The 20,544-nt window shown below is 46.1% G+C and overlaps 1 protein-coding gene and 1 long non-coding RNA gene across 3 annotated transcripts; one reads left to right on the top strand and one right to left on the bottom strand.

Annotated features, from left to right (window-relative positions):
* Nucleotides 1-208: 208 nt before the first annotated feature.
* LOC142587297 (uncharacterized) lies at nucleotides 209-8,091 on the bottom strand. 2 transcript variants are annotated; one of them, XM_075698174.1, is made up of 2 exons: nucleotides 7,162-8,091; nucleotides 209-368 (listed from the first exon to the last, which is right to left on the bottom strand). In XM_075698174.1, exon 1 carries the CDS (start codon nucleotides 7,703-7,705, stop codon nucleotides 7,223-7,225), a length of 483 nt encoding a protein of 160 aa, XP_075554289.1. In that variant the 5' UTR covers nucleotides 7,706-8,091; the 3' UTR covers nucleotides 209-368; nucleotides 7,162-7,222. The 2 variants fall into 2 exon arrangements, with proteins under 2 accessions (XP_075554289.1, XP_075554288.1); XM_075698173.1 differs by having other exon boundaries at nucleotides 6,637-8,091.
* A 10,493-nt stretch (nucleotides 8,092-18,584) lies between these two features.
* Nucleotides 18,585-20,351, top strand: LOC142587298 (uncharacterized). Its single transcript, XR_012829440.1, has 2 exons — nucleotides 18,585-19,906; nucleotides 20,229-20,351. It is a non-coding gene; the product is annotated as an uncharacterized LOC142587298 (long non-coding RNA).
* Nucleotides 20,352-20,544: the final 193 nt, after the last annotated feature.

A 20,544-nucleotide genomic window follows, 5' to 3' on the forward strand; every position in this document is an offset into this window, starting at 1 on the left:
TTGTGCTGCATAGCTGATGCAAAATACTCCTAAATAAGAATGCGAAGGCACTCAAGATGGTGCACAATCATCTTCTGTGTTTCATATTAACTATGCAGTGCAAGTTGGTTTCATAGCAGGTGAGTGTTATGCATTTGCAAAAAAAAAAAGTTATAGCTTATATGTTGCATTGGCCTGTTACATACACAATGCCAGCTTTGGAAGAAAATAAATATGTATAATCAATCTTTTATTGGCAGAACCATTACAGCAAAATATACAAGTCTGATTTTCCATCTTAGACAATAGTTTAATATTTAGATAGAGGTACAGACGCTCCTGATGACTTGATGGTAGTGTGAATGCATGCAGCTGGTACATCAGTGGACCTGTACAAGAGGGAAAAAAACGCAGGTGAAGTACAAAGGATTAAGAAGAATCTGCAACTTGCACTCTGAGATGAACATGTCACTGTGCAGCACATGCCATGTACACAACAAAATTTCAGAATTAGGAAGAATCTTGGTCAAAATGCGTAGCTCGTTCATGTCTATCTATCATGCAAGCAGATACAATGAACGGGTTAAACTCTGCAAACTTGGCAAACATAGCCTCCACAATTTCAGTCGTTTCATTTTGCAAAAAGGCATAACACACAGGTCTTCCACGACCTCCACCATCTTCAACCAATATAGAGTACAAGATATAGCCTTCAATGTTTACTTTATATGTTCCATCAATAAATAAAATCTCTGGGTACTTTTCCAAAATCTCACACATGTGCGTTGTCTGAAGTAGCACAAATTGCAGGTTATTTGATTCTTTTCATAGTGAATGACCCAGTTTGGATTATTTGCTAACAAGGTGTCTGTTTTTTCTAAAACCATTTCTCCGTGAGCCTGCTCGTTGCGAATAGGAATAGAAAACCTTTGCTTGTAATTGTTAACATCTTTTGTAGTTAATTTCTTGCCCGTTTTCTGTTCGACCAAATTTTTAAAATACTTTGGGCCAATATTACATTTGGCAAAATCAAAGAATTCTACCTTCTCTGCATCGTTTAGAAGCCTGCTTTGAGGATACAAGTTATAATACTTCGTGGCGTGATTACGCTTAGCTTGCAGCTTGGTTATTTTGTAGTGAAGAGTAAGGGATTTGCACAGGCTTACTGAAACTGCCATTTCACAACCAGTACCATTGTATGCTTGCTTGGGTCGCTTTCCTGTGCCTCTTGGTTTTATAGCACGACCATGAACACAGCTATATGAAATCCTAATATACTCAAACTCTTTAGATACTATTGCAAATGGACTTCTATGAGACCTATTTATTGTGACTATGTGCTTGCCCTCCCTGCACCATTCATCAAGGCTTTGCCTAAAAGAAATAAAATTATCAAATGTTGCATTTAAATAAACTTTGCTGCCTCCCCCATGCAATAAAGTGACAGTGTTAGGAACTCTGGTTGTGTTAGCACCAGCTCCTTCACAAACAGCCTGGGCATCAGAGCTGGCAGGCCTGCAGCTGGATGTCAAAGCAGCCTCACAACACCTACGTCGCGTGGGAGCAATGCACGCAGCTTTGTCAAGGTCACCAGCCTCTGTGCCAGGATTGCTAGTCATCTGCCCTCCATCTTGCATTGTTTCTGACCTACAGCATTTGCAGACAATGACCTCATTTGGAACACCATTTATGACAGGTCTGCACTCAGCCATAGCAACTACCAAGCAGTCTTTATTCTACCTGCTAGCCACATGCTGCACCTTGCCAAAACTATCACAAATGGCGTCATGAGGGGCACTGGCTTGTCAGAATCAGAATCAGAATCGGTTTTTATTGAGATCATTAGAATGATTACAAGTTGTTAATATTCAGGAGGAGGTCCCGGAGTCAAAGACTGCAATGGGACCTCCTTTACAAAGTAAACGTAATAAAACAAAAGTACAGCAGTTTTCAACAAATGGTTAAAAAATTACAGGTTTTAGTATAAATACCATGATTGAAGAATTACATATGCATAAATGTCATGAAAAAAAGCTCAGTAACACAATCTAGTTGACAACTGATGAAGTAACTGCGTAGATGACGTGACGAACACAGTAGAATTTGTTAACTCGAATGTATATGTGATGCAAAAACAGAAACCTAACGGTATGGCAATGAAAATGAAATGAAGGGATCCTGAAAGAATGGTTATGAGTATGGACTAGGCATCAGTATTCGACATAATGTAATCTTTTAGTTGTTTCTTGAATTCGTGAATTTTAAGTGTTTTTATGTAAACTGGTAGTGTGTTCCAAAATGCGATGGATGAAAAATAAACGCTCTGTTTGCCATAATTAGTATGGATTTTAGGTAAAATGAAGTTCCTATTTATTGCAAACCTAGTACTATTAGTATTTAATAGAGAAGACTGTGGTAACAAGCTATCACATCGTGTGTAATTGATTTGGCGGAACAAAAAGGTACCTAGATTATATTTAACGAGTTGTGTGACTGTAAGAATGTGATTAGTTCGTAAAAGATATGAGGCGTTGTTATTATATGGGCTAAATGTAATTATCCTAATAGCCTGATTCTGTAGAATTTGCAATGAGTTTAAATGGGTTACGTAAGTGTTTCCCCAGCAAGTAACGCAGTAAATAATGTGGGAATGAATAAATGAAAAGTATAATGATAGTAATATTTGATGGTCAAATATGTTTCGTGCTTTTAGAAGTACCCTAATCCCGTAGGTAATCTTCTGTTTTAGTTTGGTTATGTGTTCAGTAAATTTAAGATGTTTGTCTACTTCTATGCCAAGATAATTGCATGAAAAACTTGCAGGGATAGGACTTCCGCCTAATAAGATAGGAGGAATGGAGTGAAGTGTTCGTTGGTGGGAAGTGAATACAACAAATTTTGTTTTAGACGGGTTTATCTGTAGCTGGTTAGTTTGGCACCACTCCATCAGGCTGTGTAAGTCGCTATTAAGGTTAGATACTAAGGTTGTAATACATTTATTGGAATTAATAATAGTAGTATCATCTGCATAAAGTATACATTTCGAAAAGGACAGGCAGTTAGGCAGATCATTCACGTATAATAAAAACAAAAGCGGACCCAGTATGGAACCCTGGGGCACACCAATATTAGTGAGCATGGTTTTAGAATGAACGGCTGAAATGTTTACTACTTGCATTCTGTCTGTTAAGTAATTTTGTAGTAACAAGAGCGCTGGGCCGGTGATTCCCAATGATTCAAGCTTACGAAATAAGATGCGGTGATTTATTTTCTCAAACGCTTTGCTTAAATCTACAAACACTGACGCTGCATAATTCCCTTCATCGATAGCTAGTTTTAGTTGATCGGTTAGAGCAACGAGAGCCAGTTCGGTCGAGTAACCCGAGCGAAAGCCGTATTGGAATGGTGAGAGAATGTTAAATTTTGTAAGGTAATTAGTTAAACGTTTTTCTATTAGCTTTTCGATTACCTTACTAAAGAATGGTAATACACAGATGGGGCGATAATTGGAAATTAAAGAGCGGTCACCTTTCTTAAAAATTGGGGTGATCTTGCCTTGTTTTAGCTCTTGTGGGAAACTGCCTGATTTAAACATGACGTTGATTATGTCTGCAAGGACATCACTTATTAGGGGTGCAATTAATTTTATATGGGAAGGGTGTAATTTATCGATGCCGGCGCCGGTTATTTTCATGTTGTTTATAATGTTTAGAACTTCCTGAGATGTAGTTGGAAATAAAAAGAAAGAATGTGGCAGGCGCTGGGGCACGGGATTGTCATGCGCAGGTGGCTGTAGCTCGCTGCTAAAGAAGAAATCAGCAAACGCATCAGCTATTTCTTTGGCGGTCTTGTATACCATACCCTGATATGCAATTTCTGTTATATCTTCGCGATTATTTGCCCTGTTTAAGAAGGAGTTAACAATTTCCCATTTCTTTTTTACGTTTTTATCGCATTCCAAAATTTTCCTTTCGTACCATGTTTTTTTAGCTTTTTTCAATGTGGCAGAAAGCTGGTTAGAAAACTTTTTGTACCGGATGGCTAAATTCTTGTTAAATGGTTGTCGTTTGGTTTTCTTATAAAGATTATCCTTTTTGCGCATTAAAGCTAAGAGCTTATCTGTTATCCATGGATTTTGAGGGGACGCGTACTTCTTCTTGCATTTAACTTGAACGGAATGACGATCAACACATGACTTAATCATAGAGATAAACAGTGCAAATGCTTTTTGTGGATCATTTGTAGAAAAAATGGGGGACCAGTCAAGGTTCGACGCGGCTTCAAGGAATGATTGTTTGTCTAATATAAACTTCGTGTACGTGATTTTTTCGGAGCCATGAGTGTAGTGAAAATTTAGAAATATAGGATAGTGATCAGTTATGTCGGTCATCATAACACCTGCGTCTGGTGGATATGCCAAATTTGATAATGCATGGTCAATTAATGTACCTATGGGGTGGTTAGCACATCGTGTCGGTATCTTAATTAAACATTCATAACCAAAGCTGTTAAAACAATCAGAATAATGTAAAGCATTAGTAGACGTACTATCAGCGAGGTTAATGTTGATGTCGCCTATAATTATTACATTTTTGTTTTCATCTGCTAGCAGTCCCATGACTTTATGGAGAGCAGTACAGAAGTCTATTGCTGATGACGAGGGTGAACGATATATGCAACCAATTATTAGGTCTTTGTTGTCCATGTTGAGGAAGTCATTTTTAAGTTCAATCCAAACGTCTTCACAATTAGTTACATTAAGTTTAAGATCGTTTCTTCGGTTGTAAGTAATATCTGAATAGATGTACAGCGCTGCGCCGCCATGGTTGCTGAACGGACGATTGGAGTATTCAGGAATAAAACTAGAAAAACAGAAAAGGTGTTTATCGTGGTCGCTCAACCAAGTTTCAGATACTCCGATGATTGAAAATGGGAAGGTGAATGAAGAAACGAGATCGGAGAATTCATCGAAGTGCTTGCGCAGACTGCGCGCATTCAAGTGCAAGACAGATCGCTGATGATTTGAAAGAAGATTGTTTAACTGGTTAGCTGTGAGATAGGTGGAAATTGTGAGACTTGCCTACGGAACAGGCGTGGCGCAAAGGTGGATTAGAGCTAGGTTATTACTGAAAGGTCGGATTCGGTTGCGATGCGAAAGACGCGGCTTTCAGTTGTTTTCTGGCCCTTGATTTGACAGTTTTCTGTCCACAGAAATCTCCAGTTCTTCGTTTTTTTCAGACTCAAGGCTTTGGAAAAGAGAGCTTTGTTTTCAAGTGTTAAATGTTCATTAACGAAGACAGGGTTCTCTTTTGCTGTTGCGAGGCCAATATTGCTCAGGCAGAGTCTAGCTTTTCGTGCTTTCGCGACGAACTCGGCTTTCTTCGTTCTCGAGCAGAAGCGAGCGATGATGTTTTTATGTTCTGTTTTAGTAGGAACACGATGAACAACGTCGAGGTCACTGGCCGTTACTGGGCAACCAATTTTGTTGCCAATAGTTTGTATGACTGTCACACAGTCCTCTCCTTGCGTGCAAGGGATGCCCTTAATCTCGACGTTGTTTAATCGAGAATATTGCTCCAGTTCGCCAACTTTCTTCTTGAGAGTGTTGTTGTTTGCTTGTAAAGCTTTGTTTTCGGATTTCAGCTCTTTGTTTTCGGCGCTCAGCTTTTCGACGAGTTTGCTTAGAAATTCCACGCTAGTTTCTAAACTATCAGTTCTTTGCTTAAGTTCTACGACGTCTATGCCCGAATTGCTCGCCCTCAGCAGAAATTTCCCAAAAATGTCATCAAGAAGTTTTTCGCTTACGTTTCCAAGCTTAGATTCAATGTCATCAATTCTTTTGGCAAGCTCCGCATTAGTAGGCATTGTTCACCGACCACACCCGGAAGGCCGCACGAGACGACGCAAGCTTGGCAGTACAAGTTAACACAAATTCAGCAGCAATGTTTGGCAGCGGCTGCAGCAATATTGGAATCACAAATGACAATGATACAAGCGCATATGACTAACCTGCGGATACAAAGAACGCTGGTCAGTCTGTGTTCCTGTTGCCACAACCGCTGCCAGAATAAGGTGCCGGTACCGCTGCGCCTCCTTATATCCTTTTCTCACGGTGGGCTGGTGGCGCAAGCGCAACGCTGGTTCCGATAGCACCGAAGATTCTTGAGTGGCGCAGCTGCTGTAGGCCGGGTGGACACACGTGGAAGCAGATAGCGGTACGTTGGTCACGGGGAGTGGAAGACGACGACACAAGCCGCTGCGCCTCCTTATATCCTTTTCTCACGGTGGGCTGGTGGCGCAAGCGCAACGCTGGTTCCGATAGCACCGAAGATTCTTGAGTGGCGCAGCTGCTGTAGGCCGGGTGGACACACGTGGAAGCAGATAGCGGTACGTTGGTCACGGGGAGTGGAAGACGACGACACAAGCCTGCGGATACAAAGAACGCTGGTCAGTCTGTGTTCCTGTTGCCACAACCGCTGCCAGAATAAGCAGCTACTACTAGAGACTTGCTACTAGAAGCTACTACTAGAGACTTGCTACTAGAAGCTTGCTACTAGAGACAGCAGAAGGAGCAGACTCAGACTTTATACTGTCAATGCATGTCTGTTTCTGGCTTACAACTGCTCTCAAAGGTGAAGCGAACTTCAAGAACTTTGCCTTTCCTGTCTGCAGCCAGGTCACAGCTCCATTCTTGCTTGTGCAGTGCTGCAGCCTTCCGCCTCCTCCTCGATACTACCAGTTTCCACTCCCTCTCGCCACAGTGGGAGACAGCCTCTGGCACAGCTGCTTCTTGAGCACTGGCCTCTCCTTCCCCCACATGTGAGCACACAGCAGGAGCACTCTCATGCTTTTGTGTGGCTCTCCTAGTTTTCCAGACACAAGTGGTGCTTGCACCTCGACCAGGGATCATTGGCTCAGCAGACCTCCCCTCGGCTTTTCCCCTACTTGGTACACTTGTGCCATGGAAAGTGGGGGAAAGCAGGCTGTCCCAGGTGAACCAAGCCTTGCTTCCCTTGCAACGGACACGGACACCGCCAACAAGTGAAAATCCAGCACCTTGAAGGGTTCTGGTAGGCTGGTTGGTGCCGTGCCTCTGCAAGGGAGCAGTGCTGGCTTTCCAGACAGGAGCTGGTGCTGTGGAAGGTCCACTTGCTGCTTGCAAAGAAATTAAAATATGCAAACCAAGCGGGGGAAAGTCAGCCTCGGAGATGGCAGGGATGCTGTCCTGCAGAGTCCAACTGGTCTATGAAGAAGGTGCCTGGGTCTCCTTGTAGGACTGCTGGATGCGGCTTCTCTCCAGATGGATGGACAGGGTGCAGGCCCCCTGGTACAGGAAGTCTGCCAGCACCTTGTTACCAAAGCGGCTCGGGTGGACACCATCTCTGCTCAGGCAACTGGGCCAGTTGTCCACGAGACCACCCAGGAGTGTGTAGCCGCACTCGTGGTACTCACGGCACTCACGGTACTGCATCAGGGCTGTGTTAATCTTTTCGTAGTTATCATTCAGGTCATGCAACCATGAGGACTGAGCTTCCCATGAGCTGTACTGATTCTGCCCCCGAGGAAGAATGGCAGAAAAAGCTACATGCACCAAGGTATTTCTCTCAATGATCCCCTGAGCGAGCTGGCGATACTTGTCCATGCACACGCTGACACTGTCAACAGTGTTGTTAGTGCCAACGTGCACAATGACAACATCAAAACCAGCTAGCTTGTCAGCAATCATTGACAGCAAATGATCAATCCTTACTCCTCTATGCGCGGCAACACTGACAAACTAAGACGCGATGGGAAATACTGGTCCGCGTATTTCACCATCGAGTCACCGGCAACCAAAACACGTGTCATGTTGCAAGCAGCGCAATCTAAAATGACACCTAGAAGAAAAAAAAGAGACTGCGAGAAAATAAATCTGAGCTTTTTCACAAACGAAAGGAGGCTACCTTCTAGTCAGCACTATATATACGTTAAATCCGAGAAATCCGCGCTAGGGTTGAACAAAGCAAGCGGTCGCGAACAAGGACAGCAAGATCGGCAAATGCGCGACTAAGACAATCAAAATACCACCAAAATACTTATTAGAATAGATATAAATAACGCTAGCAAATATAAAATTACCCTGCAAAGCAGCTTTCGCACATATAAAAGGATGATGTCAAAGGCTTGCGAGGATGCAGCAGAACCAGGCCTTGGGTCTAGCACCAGCGGCAGTAGAAAAGCACGACCCGCAAGCGCGGCTGACGGGATGCGTACTGAATGTCACGTGCGAACAAACAATCAAACCACGCGCCCTCGAAAAAAAGGAAATACGCATGCATGTGACGTTGACATTTAGTGACGTCACTTCCGTGCGTTGCAGGAGTTGATTCTGTGTGGGGTCGTCTGGGGAGCACCGCGTTGCAGCAGTCTTTGCCGAAATTTTTAACGCGATAGCGTTAAGGAGCTCGTGTCGCAGAAAAGCCGGTGTCGTCGGTGTCGGCGTCCGCGGCGTTGGCCGTGAGCGATAAATCACGGCAGGCACTTCATAAATAAAAAGCAACCTTTAAGATGGGCTGGGTGGGAATCGAACCAGGGTCTCCGGAGTGTGAGACGGAGACGTTACCACTGAGCCACGAGTTGGATGCTTCAAAGCGGTACAAAAGCGCCTCTAGTGAACGCGGTGTTGCCTTAGAAACGAGCTGTTTCTAAGGCTCAGGCGTGCGTCGCTTGCTCAGGCGCACATTTCGTTGTCGCGCCGAACGCTGCGTTGCTCGACGCTCACCGCGTCCGATGCGGGGCGCGTAGTCGCTGCGCCGTAGCCCATTGTCTTACACGCCTTGGCGGGTCGACGGGAACGCTGTCGCGTTCCACTCTTGAAGGCGAAGCTTAAGCGTCCTCCAATTTTTCCCTTGCTAGCCGGGCGAATGCTCAGGCCGTAACAAGAACGCGCGCCGCTGCCGCTCGAGTCCGGCCGTGCCTAAACGTCATTTTGACGATGCGTGACGTTGCGCTGGGCCGCCATTGCCGAGATTTTCCGCCATAATTTTTGCTGTGACGAGCCGCGCGAATTATGCTAATGAGCAGCCATATGCAATGGCAGCCGAGAGGAATGCGTATCGCCACATTTTCCCCGCCGTTTTGCGCCACGAAAATCTTTTGTTCATTACGCGTGCTCATAGTATTTGCATCGCTCTCGGGTGGTGTTGGCATTTGTGTTTGGGGCCATCGTTTTTTAAACGAACGCGTTTACACGAAATAATATTGGTTGAATAGCAAACTTTCGGCAATGTTGTCCACTTTTCACTGCTGCATTTGTATTGTAATCAAGATTAATGCCTTTTCGCACAATCAGAAGTTATGACAACGGCCTCTTTCTAATTTATAAAAAGAAATGTACGCAAGGCGGCGCCTTGAAGTTTCCTCCCGCCACGGAGGAAGGAAACTAAGGAGAGGCCCTGACGTCACTATTTGTGAAGCAAAAGTGAAGCCGGAAGTTGGCGTTGCTCATCGCGATGCTCCGCCTTTTGTGCCACCCTCCTCTCTTGTTTACATCTTTCGCGAAACCACGCCGCTCGTGGTTTCGCGCACGCTCGCGCAACATCCGGCAGAGCGCGGTGCAGGTAACACAGCGCAACAAGACACGGTGACTAACGCAAACCCGCCCACACAGCGCCTTTGCCACGGCACGAAACCTACCAGAGCAACACGTGTGAGCGCTCAAAACCATACCAACGCCGCCATTGTGGCCCAAAAGGCGTGGCCATACAGCAAAAAAAAAAATAAAGAAGCAGCAAAAAATTGAGAACCTACTATGTCATTTCCGCCACACTTTTCTCCTAGCGCGCGGAGGGGGTAGGGCCTCTCCTTAGTTTCCGTCCTCCATGCCTCCCGCGGTGCGAGTAACTAAAACCCCTCCATACACGTTTCCGCCGACCAGGTTAAGTACCGCCAACCTGCCCTCCTCCTCCACGCTCCTCTCCCACTCACCCCCTTAGCTTCCGGCGGCAAGCGGAACTTGCGTAGCTGCAGCTTCCTGTTACGAGTGGAAGTGACGCTTTGTTTTTTAGCGTTGTTTACTTTCGCGTCGCTGGAAAGTCGTTAATTCCACGAGCTGCGGTTGAAACTGTGAATGCGATTCCATCCAAGAACCACCGCCTACTGTAACCAGCGATCTGCTCGTGTTCGCTGCTTCGCGTCAACCTGCAACGGGTTGTGGCACGAGCGACGACGTACAGCGGAATGTAGTGCCTAGGCGCTAGGAGACCACTGCCGTTTTTCGTGCATTTGGAAAACAGCGACCGCGAACTACTACTTCAGCGGAATACACAGCTTCTCCCCTTTGCATTCTTCTTCTGGTGACTGCCACAGCTCTGCTAAGCACGCGCGGGCGTCTCACCATCTTCCAACGGCAGTCAACGCGGAAATTCCCGCAGCGCAACTCCAGGAAGCGGAAACGCCGGAACCGGAAATTTTTAAACCGGAAATGCCGGAACCGGATTTGGTGTGAGGGGAAAAGGCGGCGCACAACAAAGGTTGTCGCTACTTAAGAAAGCGGCGGTGGCGCGTGGATGTAGGGGCTTTACGAGTAACCAGCGAAATGAACAAGAGATGGCAGCGCCGGCGCTTGCGTCGCGCTAGTGGTAGGGTGGCTAGAAGGGGAGGTTTGAATACCGGTGGCGCTTTCCTTCGGGCGCGCGTGACCCTCTTGCCTTGCGCACCGATGCCACCAGGGGGAATGTGGCGCTGCCGCTCGCGGCGGGGGACTCGTAGCCGTGCTGGCCTGCGCCTCCGCTGTCAGTTGGTCTCGGCGCCCCTTTTGGAGTGTTCCTCGCGACAATCCGTAATTCGACGGCGAGATGCAGTCGGCAGCGAAAAAGAAGACGGAGCTTTGTGCCCTGATGTGATACTGGGTGCAAGAAAACCTCAGAAAAGGTATCTCTTCCGTGCCCCTGCCTGCAAACAAGCATTTGCCAAACGGGATCGAGTGGTCCCAATGGTCAGGCCAGGCTCATTGAAGCTATGACGTCGAGGTTCCCTGCAGAAGTCATGAGGTTATTTTAACATAGTTTTTCTCTCAAAATGGTGCATGATGGTTCTCTTTGGCATTTCAGATGGGGCAGCAAGAAAGAGGCCACCCTTGATGAAACTCTTCCGTTTCCTGATGAATGGGAGGCTCACTCCAATGGGCTCGGCTTTCTTAGTAACAGTACTTCTGAGGGGCTGACGATGACCATCCATTCAACAAAACACCTTCTAAATTACCTTACCGACAATGCTGACATCATGTACATGATGACTTCGAAACTGAGCCAAGACCGCCTAGAGCAATGTTTTGGCGTTGTGAGACAAGCGAGTGGGGCAAACAATCATCCTACCCCACCTCAATTCATTCTAGTCATAAGGTGTGTATACGTGCAAGCTTGGTAAATAGTACCAATGTATTACAGAAGTTCGGCATGCTTAAGTAACAAATGTTGCTTGCGCACATCCAGGTGTCTTAGTTTCTAGAACTTCACAAGGAGCCCCAAGGACGGCAATGTGTCGTCGGATGCCCTGGAGTTGTTATCTGTTGGAGAGGTGCTGGCTGAACAAGAAAGCCACAGTGAAGACAGCGTGAAGGCTGTGCCAACAGATGCCGTGCAAGTGACTGTGGACCACCAAAGTTATGTAGAGCACCGCAGCGAAAAACGGCTTAAAGTTTATTACATTGCAGGTTATGGGGCGAGAAGGCGTGTTTTGCCCACACATTGTGAAGACTGCAAAGCAGCATGTCTTAGTGATAAAGGCAATATCCCCAGAGAACTTCCATCAGAGGCATCCAAAGAGTGGCACCTTGAGGGCCTTTTATATCCCTCTGAATCGTTCTATAAGCTGGACAATGCCCTTGAAAACAAACTCACTCGTTTATTCAGTATAACACCCGCCGTGGTTGCTCAGTGGCTATGGTGTTGGGCTGCTAAGCACGAGGTCGTGGGATCGCATCCCGGCCACGGCGGCCGCATTTTGATGGGGGCGAAATGCGAAAACACCCGTGTCCTTAGATCTAGGTGCACGTTAAAGAATTCCAGGGGGTCAAAATTTCCGGAGCCCTCCACTACGGCGTGCCTCATAATCAGAAAATGGTTTTGGCACGTAGAACCCCATAATTTTTAATTCAGTGTAACACGCTGGCATGCCAAAGCTGTGGCCGAGATTTTGCAGTCAATTGGTTCAACATCAAAGATTGGTTGCCTAGACCATTCTGCTACCCTGACAGCCTCAGTTATACGTTTTTATTGCCTCACAGAGATTCACTTTTTGCTTAAAGGTGTCAATCAGCAGAGCAGTGAGAAGAAACGGAAAACACTGAAACCTTGTGTGTTGTAAATTTTTTTCCTCACTTGTAAATAAACGATTTCATGACCAGATCTGTTGCTTCACCGTCTGCAATCATAGTAAATTGCTTATATGAGCGTCAAAATGACATGCTACAGGTCTGCAAGCGCAGACAAAAAGTGGTTTGTAAACACGTCCAGACGTTATCAGGTAATGTCTGCAGTTTACAGGTCTTACGGCACGCATAGGGTGATTGACTGCTAATCTCGAGGACGACGGTCGCATTTTCAGGGAGGCGATAAGCAAGGCGCCTGTGCGCCGTATGATGTCAAAAAAAATTATGGGGTTTTACGTGCCAAAACCACTTAAATTTATGATTATGAGGCACGCCGTAGTGGGGGACTCCGGAAATTTGGACCACCTGGGGTTCTTTAACGTGCACCTAAATCTAAGTACACGGGTGTTTTCGCATTTCGCCCCCATCGAAATGCGGCTGCCGTGGCCCGTATGATGTCAGTGCGCGTTAAAGAACCCGAAGTGGTCGAAATTATTTCGAAGCCCCCGCTATCCCCAACACCCAAAGCCAGCTCACAAAACGCGTTTGAATCTCGATAAAGTGCGAACTGGGCCCGTAAAATTTCGCAGGTGTAACGATGTGGGCTGACATAACATTGTTGTCATGATAAAGATTAATTCTTTGACGCTCGCAGAAAGCGCGCGATACCCGAAACGGGCTCACTTTCCCTTCGGTGGTAGAGATGCAGCCGACGCGAGGCTGGCGAGGCGCTCATTTCGGCTGCGTGCCTACCCCGCCTTGGTCAACAGCGCCGCCCCGCGGCATCGGTGCGCTGTGGGGTCACGTTTGCGCCGCCGGTATTCACACCTCCCCTTCTAGCCACCCTAGCGCTGGTAGCACGTTGAATCACGGCTGGACTACAGGCAGCAGCGTGCGCTTTTTTCTTGAATTTGCGACTTTTGGGGCACTCCGGCGTCGATAATTTATTCGTCACGGACTTCGTGCACTTTGACCTTTCTCTTACTAGCCAGCGAATCGTCGGAGAAAAGAAACCTGCGGCTCCGCGGACGTCATGGTGCCCTTGCCTGTATGTGAGTGCTCTTTGTCCCGCATACCGTGAATCGTACATCGCACCATGGTGTACTGTTGTGTTCCGTTTCGCAAATCACGGTCCGGGAAGAGTCCCGGTGTTTCTTTCATCAGTTTCCTAGTGATGCAGAACTTTGCGCTAAGTGGCTGAAGAACATTTCGAGAAAAAATCTCGTCATCAATGGCAAGTCTGCATCGATTGTAGTATGCAGCAAGCACTTTCGTGACAGTGATTATGCTCCCGGATGTCGCATCAAAAAACTCCTCCCAGGGGCTGTTCCGACCGTTTTTGAAGCGTACCCCTCTTATCTGGCACCTTGCTCTAAGAAAGCTCGGAAAGATCCCACAGATCAAGACCGTGTTCCCCCTCGGATACCAGTCAAGCGGAAAGCAGACGCAGCAGAATGTGAGCATGATGTTTCCAGCACTGCCAACGATGTCCCTGAAAAGCGCACGATGCATGATATCGGCACACAAACGACAAACAACGGCACTCAGCGCGCCAGTCGATACCTTGCAGTGATCGGAAGACTTCGCTCGCAGGTTACGTATCGCCGTTCTAGGTATACGAAGGTCCTGCAAGATCTCACAGCCGAGAAGAAAGTGGTCGAGTACTACCGTAACAGCAAAAGCCATGCTTCGGTCAAGAAGATTGTTGCGGATTCGCAGGAAGGAAACAAGAAGGCAGTATTCCTCCTTCATCAGATTGAAAGCTATGGACTGCAACGACCATGCTACCCAGAGGAAATCATTCGAGAGTGCGTGATATGGAGATTTATATCGCCAAAAGGCTATGACCACGCCCGAACATCCGGTCTTCTAACACTGCCAGCCAAGTGCACGATCCAGAGATACATGGGCCCAACTCCAACGTCATCGGGGAGGAGCTCCGCGATGCAAGATAGGCTGATTCACGAAGCTTCGATGCTTAGCAGCAAGCAGCACATGGCTTCGCTAATAATAGACGAGGCTGCTATAAAATCTAAATGTCTTTTTGACAGAAAAGCTGACACAGTATTTGGCTTCAAAGACAGACCGAACGACAACGTGCCATCCTGCTTAAAGGCCACTCTAGCAAACAGAGTCTTGTGCTTTGTGCTCCACGGTATCACTAGCCAGTACAAAATACCGTGCGCTTACTATTTCACCAGGCAGCTGAGTGGAAAGGACTTGCCAGCATGGGCGAAAGAGGTCATATCAGCTGTGGAGTCATGTGGCTTCATTATTGTCCGCATTGTTACGGATAATTACTCTGCCAACACGACAATGTTCAAGCACTTGGGTAACGGGTGCCTCTCGACGGTAGTGGAACACCCCCATGATAAGGACCGAATAATCTTCTTAAGTTTCGACCCATGCCACGTACTCAACAATATCCGAAGCCGATTTCTAGAGCGTGAACTGACGGACGGCGCAGGTGTCATCAGTGGTACGTTGATGCAAAAACTATATGAGTACCAAAAAGACATGACGGTGAAATTGGCAAGGAATTTAACGAGGAAGTATGTGTATCCGTCAAATCTGGAGAAGATGAACGTGCTGCGAGCTGTGCAGGTATTCTCGCCCCCAGTGATCGCAGCGCTGGAGCACCTTCAAGAAAACTCGCACAGTGACCGGGCTCTCTTCGTTTTCAAGGAGGCAAGCTCTTCAATTCACTTCATGACAGCGATGAAGAAATGGTTTGACATTCACGATACATCTTACAAAGGAAGTGGACAAAAGGTGCCGATTTCTGAAGAAGATGACGTTCGTTTGCTGTGCCTTGAAGGCAAATTTCTCAGCTACATAAAGAACATCCAGAACGTTTCACTTGCCACGGGAAAGGATGCCTTCACGAGTGAAACATTCCAAGCCCTACTATTCACGTCAAAGTCAACTGTGGAGACAGTGCGCTACCTGCTAAGGAGAGGTGTGAACTACGTGCTCACAAAAAAATTGAACAGTGAACCCATTGAAGCACTTTTCGGCAGGCTAAGATCGATGTGTGGTGGCAACGATATGCTGGACGCAAGAGCTGTTACGGCTGCACTGGATCATATCGTGAAAGAAAAAGTCTTACGTCCAAAAGACGTCAAGGTACTTGAAGTTAGCGTTCAGGAACTGGCTGCAACACTGTCGCCAGCTCTGTTAGAAGACCTCAAAAACGTGACAGAGGATTCTGCTGCTCCGACGCCCTCCGTAACATGCTCGGGCCTCGCATATGTAGGCGGTTATATTGCAAAGCTAATCGCTGAATTTGGATGCGATGCCTGCACTCTGCTTGTCACGACTAGTAATCGGAGTGATCCAGTTTTCAAGCTTCTGCAGGGCCAAGACAGAAGTGGGCTCTATTATCCAAAGCCAGAACTGTTAGCCCTTTTGGATAAAATAGTGATTTTCTTTGAAAAGGCTGTGGAGCAGTTGCCGCGGACTAATCTTCTTGAGGTGTTTCAAACAATACTCGAACCGCAGCTTGAAAAGTCGTGCCTACTCAGATGCCCAGAAGGGGTGGATAATAGCCATGCTAGAAGGTCGGCCTGCTTAATTGCTGAGAAATTCGTAAGAATACTCCTCATTAATTACACGAAAACGGTCACTGATAAAAATGATAAGTCATGTGCCTATGTGCACAAGCCTTCAAGGAAACATTTCAGGCTCTAAGGTTCCGTAAGTTAGAGTTACCGCTGCGTGTGTGCTTGAGATTTCATATTCAAGTAGTCCTTTGTAACAGAAAGGCGTGTTTCATCATTCGAACTTATTTTCATGGCAAAGGCGTGAATCCATATCTTAGTGTTTACATCGTAAAAGCAGTTATGTTTCAGTGATGTTTTGCCATTTATATTACTTTAAGGAAGCTTGCTCATAGTGTCAGATATCATTGATGTGCACTGCTCCGATAAATTGGTTTACTGTAAATAAAATATCTGTTAAACATTTTATTCTCTGTTCTTTAGTAAGGGGAGCGTTAACGCTTCCCTTTCTTCATTACAAAATTTGAGCAGAGTGTTACCGTTTACCGGTATCGTTGCCGTATGGCGGTGCACGTGCCGCTCAGATCCGCAGTACCTAAGGGCAGCTAGAGCCTGACGTAACGGTAACTGCTGCAGAATCCGGTCCCGCTCTGCATTACATCCCACGTATGGCGGAACGCGAAAAAAAGCATTCTCTAAGTGGCGATAGACATTACATTTAAGTCTCCCAGTTACTGAAACAGAAGAATTAAGTTGTACCAGCCAGAACTGCGTCGCGGGGTGATAGTGCTGCTATTTCGCAGCTTATCAGCACAGCAGCTGGGTATGGGCTGATTTCCTGATACTAGAAAGAAAAAGGCAAGCATGAAGCATTTCTGCACACTGCTGCCTGATGCTGCGCAATAGTAACAAGCCCCAAAAGCCCGAAAACCTTTCAAAATTCATGCTGCAGCGAACGCGCGCATGTATTCCGCGCGGGCCGCGCCGGCGGAGGGGCAGGGCTGCAGCGCCCCGTCAAAGCTGCGGCCGCAGGCGGCAACTGCCCCCATTGCGCAGGCCGTAACAAGAACGCGCGCCGCTGCCGCTCGAGTCCGGCCGTGGTTTAGGAAAGAGCCCTTCCTGTGACGCTCCTCACGAGATATTCCTTCAGCCAATCAGCAAGCTGGCAGGGAGCATATCTTTGATCGCCACCACATATATATTCGCGCAATTTTAGATGCATTGCACTGGTTTCTGCACGCTACCGCTCATATTCTTTTTGAAGCGCTAACATCACAATATATCTGCCAAGGACCAAAAAAATATATTAGTCCATAAAATTTGCAGCTTCACGTCACGTTTCGTCATCTTGATGAAAACGCAAAATGACATTTCGCAGAACTGCCGTTTCCCGGCACAAATTTCAAGGCACGTGAGCTCTCCACAGCCAATCAGAGTGTAAACATTGCGGATAATGGCGGCCGTGCAGCCGCCATGCGTGTCGAGAATAACATCCCTGCTGTATAAGGGGCACGACCTACTGTATAAAGGGGTTGGGTATAAAGGGGTGACCTGTCCGTGCGGCGCTACAGTGTACTAGAATACATAGAGTTAGTAGAACAACTCTAGAGGAAAAGCTGGGCCGGAAAAGTGGGAACCTCTAGGGCGCCGCCCTGTTGCTACTGGTCAATGTGGCCAGCGCAATTACTATTGAAAGAGCTGAAAGCAAGTACAGGTCACCTTATGCTTTCTCATATAAAAACGCATACCTGATGGCTTTATGAAGGTGGTACGTTAATATTAAGTTTACAGAAAGCGATCGCTAAGTCCGCGACTTATGTAAATCACGATGTACGCATTCTTGCAATAAAGGATGACGCGAATTTCGGTTTCGAATCTGTTTTTTGGATGCGTAGTAGTTTCGTACAGTTTAGGTTTGACATGCGATCGCGCGTCGACATCGGACGCTATGGCACACACACTCGTGCCTTGTGTGCCACCGAAGCCCCGAAGTGCTCTGGCGTATACCTTCACATGTAAGTAAACAAATGTATCACCTTGTTGAGAATATCACGCGAGTAGGCAGCTCTTGTGGTGCATCACAATCGTTTGAGAAGCGTCACAGTAGAGCATTTTTCTACATGCGGAGCGGTGTTTTTATTTGCAGGTTTCCCTTAAGTAGGAAATTGCTGGACAGGCGGACCAGCGCACCGGAATTGTACTGGCGAAGCCGCAAGCAACTCAAAGAATCTGTTTAATTGTTGCACTTTGAACAATCATGCTTCTACAAAGGCCACAGCAGACAAACAGCCTGATGCCGAGTATTTCTGTGCCACGAAGTAATCAAGAGGCGAGCGCCTAATGCGGACGAAATTGAGTGCATCGAGACTTAGAACGGCAGAAAGCTCAGCTACTTGGTAAGGATTCATTATGCAAAACAGAGGTGAGGCGTGCAGACAGGACACAGGAGTAGAGAAGTGGGCGGCGCTCGTGTTGTTTGCTTGTAAATACTCTACTCTTGTGTCCTGTCTGCACGCCTCACCTCCGTTTTGCATAACGAGTGCATCAACCCACATATTAATAGCGTAGGCGTTTTATTAACTGTGCAATATTTTCAACACTTCCTTGCATGCCATTTCATATGGAATATCTTTTCTGGTCACAAATTTGTGCAGCGAATCTATTTGCATGATTGACTCCGGGCCTGCGGGAACGTTCACTTGCACTTGATGCTGAGTCTTTTACATGTATCCATAAACTGAAGATATGCACATCAGATCCCTGCGAGCATTTTCAAAATTCAATTATTTTAGACAACAGGCACATATGCAATACTGACATAATCCCGAGTACCACTAAGCAGCTGGGACACATTTTTGTTGACCATACTCGCAGGTAAAATAAGTAGATCATGTGGACAGCTCCAGCTCATTCTCCTTAAATCAGTGTATACAAGGGGTATGCAAAGATAATTTTTTTCTCGCGCACCGATTATTTTGCTGTATAAGCAAGAGAACCCACCACGTTAGTGTAACGTATCTTGCACATCACACTAATATGTGCTTTAATTTACCAAGTGAGATGAGTTACTTTTATGGCTCATTCAGTCATATCACACTGCAAGCTGCATTCATCAATCTTCAATTGGATTTTGCAAATGTTTAATGAAACATGTTTCCCTTTTATGCAGATATGCAATGGCAAGCCCTTCCGTGTGTTCCAAAGGTAAAATTTAAGCTCTAAATTAAAGAAGACATTTTTAGTCAGAAACAAGCAAAAATGGTGAATGCAGAGTATCGAAGCCCAAGGTACAGCAATTATGAGAAGTGTCGAATGATTTTAAGGAAAGAGTCATATTTGAAAATGCAAGACTCTTTAGTGGAGGTCAAGTAAGTCAATATAGGTAGAATACTCTGCAAAATTATGCGAGTGAGGGGATGTCAAACAATGGGTCAGGAAATGCGTTGTTTTTCTGCAAAACAAAAGCTGATTGCCATTACATAAGTCATTTTAGCATCATGAGACTGGTGCTTGATAAATTCAGAAATAAACCAAAAAACAAGACAAGCAAAAATAAAAGAACTATTTAATGATGCTCTCTCCACAGTGGGAAATAAAAACAAACACATCACATCTAATGTGGACATATCAGACGTCTTGTGAAACACTAAAGGAAAAATTCAGTTTCGAGCTATGGAACTTGCCGCATAGTTGTGGGGGGCCTTGCACTTATAGTGATAGTTACCACTGCATTTAGAAATTGAAAGCATTCGTGCAGACAAGGATGATTCTTTATATTTTTGGCTACCACTTCAAATGCCTCCACCAAGTGTTACAATGCTGCACGCAGCCATACTAAGGATCTCGCAGCAACACCTGCAGGTAAAAAGCAGAAGCAGTCGAAGTCCTGGTGTGTACTGGACACTATGTTTGAAAATTTTTGGGCAAGAAGAGTGCAAGAAGCAGACATAACTGCATTGATTTCAATAATTTCCCATTTGAATGGCCTTTTCTTTTTGCTTAGACAATGCCTACGCCTAGTCACAGCAGCTCCCTCATACAGACTCCGCAAGCCAAGAGGCCGTGGAGGCAAATGCAGGTAAGAGGCAAGAAGCAATAGCACTGGTATCGACATTCATCTAATTTCTTTCTTTTTCTTTCGTTTGGGCAGCCAGCACACCTCGAACAGCCACCTTGACTGGGGGTGTGTCACCCTAGTCGCCAAGGAAACATTTGAGGGAAAGCGGCAGGCAACGTGAACAGCCACTTCTCCATGTAAACGATACCCTTTCTCTTGGATGACTCCTTCGCCACGCCAGCACACTTGTGCACAAAGATGCCGTGGAGGCACGTGCAGGTCAGAGGCAAGAATCAGTGGCACTGGTGTCGACATTCACCCAATTTCTTTTTCTTACACTGAGGCAGCCAGCACACCTCGAATAGCCACCTTGACTACGGGTGTGTCAGTAGATTCCTGTTGTACATATGCTCATAATAAACTTCAGTAAACTTGAACTTGATAATAAACTTGAAGGCAAATGGGACATTGATGCATTGTATTTTTGAACATTTATTGTACGCATACAATATATGTTACACTTTGCAGTGCTACAGAGCGTATTTTGAAGCTTCCCCCTATATTTTGCACCTTTAATTACGTATGTGTTGTGTGGCCCTCAATGCAGTTCATGTTGTAGCAGCTGCTTTGTCTGTGTATCGCACATTGGCTTAAGCTCG

Source organism: Dermacentor variabilis, chromosome 7, assembly GCF_050947875.1.
Source record: "Dermacentor variabilis isolate Ectoservices chromosome 7, ASM5094787v1, whole genome shotgun sequence".
Classification (NCBI taxonomy): Eukaryota; Metazoa; Arthropoda; class Arachnida; order Ixodida; family Ixodidae; genus Dermacentor; species Dermacentor variabilis.